Source organism: Penaeus japonicus, unplaced genomic scaffold (genome assembly GCF_977035675.1).
Source record: "Penaeus japonicus unplaced genomic scaffold, GWHDUDI00000001_assembly GWHDUDI00000026, whole genome shotgun sequence".
Taxonomy (NCBI): Eukaryota; Metazoa; Arthropoda; class Malacostraca; order Decapoda; family Penaeidae; genus Penaeus; species Penaeus japonicus.
Genome location: NW_028234428.1, coordinates 18,565,044 through 18,570,043, shown reverse-complemented (window position 1 = coordinate 18,570,043; position 5,000 = coordinate 18,565,044). Strand labels below are relative to the sequence as shown.

General features: G+C 33.9%; 1 protein-coding gene across 3 annotated transcripts in view; it reads left to right on the top strand.

The window, feature by feature from the left end:
* The window catches only part of LOC122266589 (serine/threonine-protein kinase TNNI3K), a 19,210-nt gene that overhangs the window by 2,136 nt on the left and 12,074 nt on the right, over window positions 1–5,000 (top strand). For all 3 annotated transcript variants that reach the window (XM_043036382.2, XM_043036383.2, XM_086552087.1), the window contains exons 3-10: window positions 241–637; window positions 2,113–2,322; window positions 2,730–2,862; window positions 3,189–3,333; window positions 3,639–3,819; window positions 4,002–4,133; window positions 4,409–4,601; window positions 4,740–4,855. In XM_043036382.2, the coding sequence (XP_042892316.1) occupies window positions 241–637; window positions 2,113–2,322; window positions 2,730–2,862; window positions 3,189–3,333; window positions 3,639–3,819; window positions 4,002–4,133; window positions 4,409–4,601; window positions 4,740–4,855 (1,507 nt within the window). The remainder of the gene's footprint in view (window positions 1–240; window positions 638–2,112; window positions 2,323–2,729; window positions 2,863–3,188; window positions 3,334–3,638; window positions 3,820–4,001; window positions 4,134–4,408; window positions 4,602–4,739; window positions 4,856–5,000) is intronic.

The window sequence follows — 5,000 nt, the reverse complement described above, 5'->3', positions numbered from 1 at the left end:
TTAATAGTAGTAGTATGTTTGTTAAGGTTATTATTGATTATTAATTTTACTTGTAAGATGATAAAGAATTGTGTTTTTAGTAATGTTATTATTTTTTTATCGTTACTATTAATTTTATTATAATTGATTGATATTGTTATTATCATTGTTAGTGCTATCATTACAATAGTAATGATAGCAGCATTCCATGTTACTGCTTTTATTGTCCTCTCCTTAAATTAAGCATTTGTTTCACTCTAGTAATGGCCCTGCAGACCAGCTTACAAGTCTCCTAAGTCCAGAAGCCCTTGGCGAGCGACTAGACAATGGCATGACACTCCTGCACTTATGCTGCCTCTCCAATGACAGACCAAACAATGAAGAACACTCAGAGAAAAAGGAGGAGAAGAAAGTGGAAGCTGAAGAGGACATGAAGGAGTCTCCTTGCTATCTGCAGCTCATGAAGTCTTCACGTAACAAGAAGGATAGGGAAGGAAACAGGGAAAATGAGAATGAAAATGAAATACAGATACAGGAGACAAAAGCTTATAAACCTAAAGATATTAAGGAACTGGTTCGAATCCTCCTGCAAAAGGGAGCAGATCCAACCATTATTTGTAAAAATGGATTCTCGCCTCTTCATGTTGCTTCATATAAGGTTAAGATTCGACTTTTGGTCCCCCTTCCCCTTTTTGGAGTGAACTCACCTGTAACTGCTGAAGTGTTAGAATGGTTTGTATAATGTAATTTTAGTCTAATCTAGAGATATGAAATGCTTGTCATTGATAGTGTCACAAAAGATAGAATCACTTTTATCCTTTTTTTTTCTAGCTTTTGAAGTGATCTTTATATGAAAATTAAGCTTCTCAACTAACAAAATATAATAGCATGTAATCTGATTGTTGATATAAATGGAAGTGATCAACATTTAGATTAAGATTTTTTGTGTGTTCCTCTGATTTTGAAGTTGTTTGATTTATTAAAAAAAGAAGAAAAAAAATAAATTACATATTAGTACAACACTTGGACACCAGCAGTGATACTATATGAAACACTATACGCTACACAGGGAACTGTTTCAGTAAAGGAGGATAGAGTGCGAAGTGTGGATGTATGATGTGTAAAATATCTCGTAATTATTTTACTATGCCAATACATTTCTTGTTTTCATATTTAGTTTGAATGTATTTGTCTATAGACAGACTGACAGATGACTGGCTGACTGACTGACTAACTAACTAACTAACTGACTAACTGACTGACTAACTGACTAACTGACTAACTGACTGACTGACTGACTGACTGACTGACTGACTGACAGACAGACAGACAGACAGACAGACAGACAGACAGACAGACAGACAGACAGACAGACAGACAGACAGACAGACAGACAGACAGACAGACAGACAGACAGACACAGACAGACACAGACAGACACAGACAGACACAGACAGACACACAGACACACACACACACACACACACACACACACACACACACACACACACACACACACACACACACACACACACACACACACACACACACACACACACACACACACACACACACACACACACACACACACACACACACACACACACACACACATTATACTTAAATGGTTTGTATTTATCCTAGAAGAATATGGACTCTTCATTACCAATCAAATGATGATACAATGCCAGCATATTAATTTCCCAATCATCTCCTTTTTTTTAATAGGTATTTCTATATACCTTTCTTTTTCCTATTCATTTAGTCTTGTTTAGTGGTTTGCATTTTGTATTCATATAAGTGCATCTTAGATTATCTTAAACTAATGCACTGTAATACTAACTCAGATCATTCAAAGTCACTGACATAAGGAAAGCAGAACCATTTTGCTTTTCCAGTTTGGGTCCAGTGGGAAATGCAATTGTTATTTTTTTTATTATATTGGATTATTTTCTATGCAATGATACTATTATTACAATTATATTAGTGTCTTTAGGTGATACATATTATATTTCTCATTTACTTTTACTTGTCTTTAGATTGTTAATACTCACAATTTAGAAAATTACAAGAATAAAAATGTATCTGTAAAGGAAATATGACAGACATTTTATGTATGCAATTTCCTAACAGGGGGATGTGGACTTGGTTCGTCTCCTCCTGGAAAAGTGCAGCCACCTGGACCACACAGGAGCAGGGAGTGTCACAGCACTGCATATATCATGCATGGCAGGTCACCTAGAGGTCACAAGAGCATTGGCTCAGCGTGGGGCAAACATAGAAGCCAGAGATGCTGTGTCTTTTTCTCCTCTTCATATTGCTTGCCTCTTTGGGAATGAATCAGTAAGTTGATTATTTTAGATTACCCTTTCATTTGGTATTGTTTAAGTTTCCATTTTGCACTTGGCAAAATAAATGTGCAACTTGTACCCAACTAAAAATGTTGGAAAGTAGAATTTTATAGATGAGGAAGGATAATGGTATGGGGATTAGAAAAGGGATTTTCAACACCAAGGCAGATGTCACTGATATCATGACACCTCATACGATATTTACTTTATCCTTTAGGATTGTAAACTAATAATTTGAATGATGATATTAGTGATTGATATAATAGACAGAAAGCCACAAATCTGTCTTGAGGTGATGTAATTTTGTATTTTATTTGCATCCTACAAATGATATAATTGCAATGATGATTTTGTGTTCCAGAATAAGTAATAGGTATTATTTATGCTTGCTTTAATCAGGTTGTGGAATATTTACTTTCACGTGGAGTTGATGTCAACATAGCTGGCTCTGTAGGTGACCGGCCGCTCCATTTAGCCAGCACATTTGGCTATTATAAAGTGGTACAGATGCTTCTCAAGAAAGGAGCAAGGGGTTAGTGTAACATGCCAAATACAAAGTATTTTTTTTCATCTCGTGTCCTGTATTTGTTGTTAATTTTGAATAATCCCTTTTCTACACTTTTTGTTTCATTCTATTCATAATAGAGCTATGTTTAAATTACCAAATGAGCAGTAACTCTTCTGCATCAAAACTACATTTTGTGTACTTTATCGTAGTAACTTTTAACTTTAAACCTTTTATCTTAGTGTCTTGTCATTTTATGGCCACAGTTGTGTTTTTGATAGATACAATTTTGGATATTTTTAATTCAAATGTATTTTGTGCTTACATCGATTAGAAATTTATCTCCCAAACAGTTCGAATTCAAGATGAGGAAGGTAACACAGCTTTGCATTGCTGTGTTCGGAATGGTCATTCTAATATTTTGAATTTACTGCTGCAACCACAGTTTCGATCAGATGCCCACATTACAAATGTCTATCTTGACACTCCTTTTCATGTGTAAGTATGAAATACAGCATTCATATGTTGTAAAAGAATAATTTTGTATAACTTTTATTTATATTTTCATTATTTTCATGTTTTGCCTAGGGGAAGGGAGCTGCGGGTTCAAAATCTTGTGCTCTAAAATGTGAAAACGATAATGTTGCTGATGTTTTAGTAGAATTAATAATATTTCTGTTTTCTGTCTTTACAAAAATTGTCTTATTGAAATAGAGTTGACTATATGTGACAGAATGATTAGATTGTTTTTTTTTTCCTTCATAGAATCACATAATCTTCTTTTATAATTTTTTTCCTGACAGTGCTTGTTATCATGGGTGGTTTGAGTGTGCAAAGGCCTTGCTAACATATGGAGGTTCAAGCCTGTTACTGAAAGAAAACTTATGGGGAGAAACAGCAGTGCAAGCAGCTTGCACAGGGGGTCAAAGCATAGATCTTGTGGATTTCTTATTAAGTCAGGATCCTGCTTTGATTAATTATCAGGTTTGTATGTTTTAACTATTATTCTGGAACTAGATTCCACTAATGTTTTTTTTACATGGTTTACTTGTATGCAACAAGACTCCTCAACTTTCATGCTAATTATTTTGCAATATTGATCTGTTTTCTGCCAAATAATGTTACGGGATTATATTAAAAAGTCTTTGACTATTATATTCTTGCAGAGTCCCGATGGTCACACACCCTTACACTCTGCATGTTATCATGGTCATGCAAAGATTGTCCAGCTTCTTCTTAGTCATGGAGCTGACACCAACCTTACAGCACATGATCGAATCTTGAACAGTGAGAAAAAGGTACAACTAAGATATTTCCAAGATGAGATCTAAATATGCATTATAACACACATCTAAATTTGCAATGAAACACTTGATATGCGGTGTTTGCATTTTACTAATGTTAAACTCTTAGATTTTATTCATTTTATGTATATAGAGGTATTAATGTCATCATAATTTTTATCCTTACTTTTTCTAAGGAATAAGTAGTGCATCTGGAAGATAATTCTGTAATATATAGAAGTTGTGCAATTATCAGATGAGTAATTTTATGATTTTTTTTTTTTTTTAAGATTATACAGGAAGAACAGACGCCACTTATGTGGGCTTATGAAAAAGGATATGATGACATTGCCAGCATTCTCAAATATTTTCGAAGACCGGGTTTATATGAAGATTATGCAAGAGGAGACTATTTGTCAGGTCTTGAGACTACATACTTTCCCATTCCTTCACCGATTGGCAAACTCAGAACAATGATTCAAGGTATATTTATAAATGGATGTTTCATGATATATTACATTAGATTATGAATAGAATAATTGATATTGGTGATATATGGGGTGAGACTTCATGATTTAAATATTATTCATTAGAAATATAAAGATTGTGATTATTTTCCAGAAAAGATTGATGTACTTTATCTTCGCTCAGTATTGCCACCAGAATTGCATCTCAGTCTGTCAGACATAGAAAATATGGAAAATATTGGGTCTGGTTCATTTGGAAAAATTTATAAAGTAAGGTTTCTCTCATGTTTGATGATAATTTGTTTTTGTGGTATACATTATTCCATTAGTTTTTTTTGTATGATGTTATAAGTTTGCTGTATGTGTAAGCATGGTATATCATGGAATAACAGACATATATGGTAAAAAGTTGATA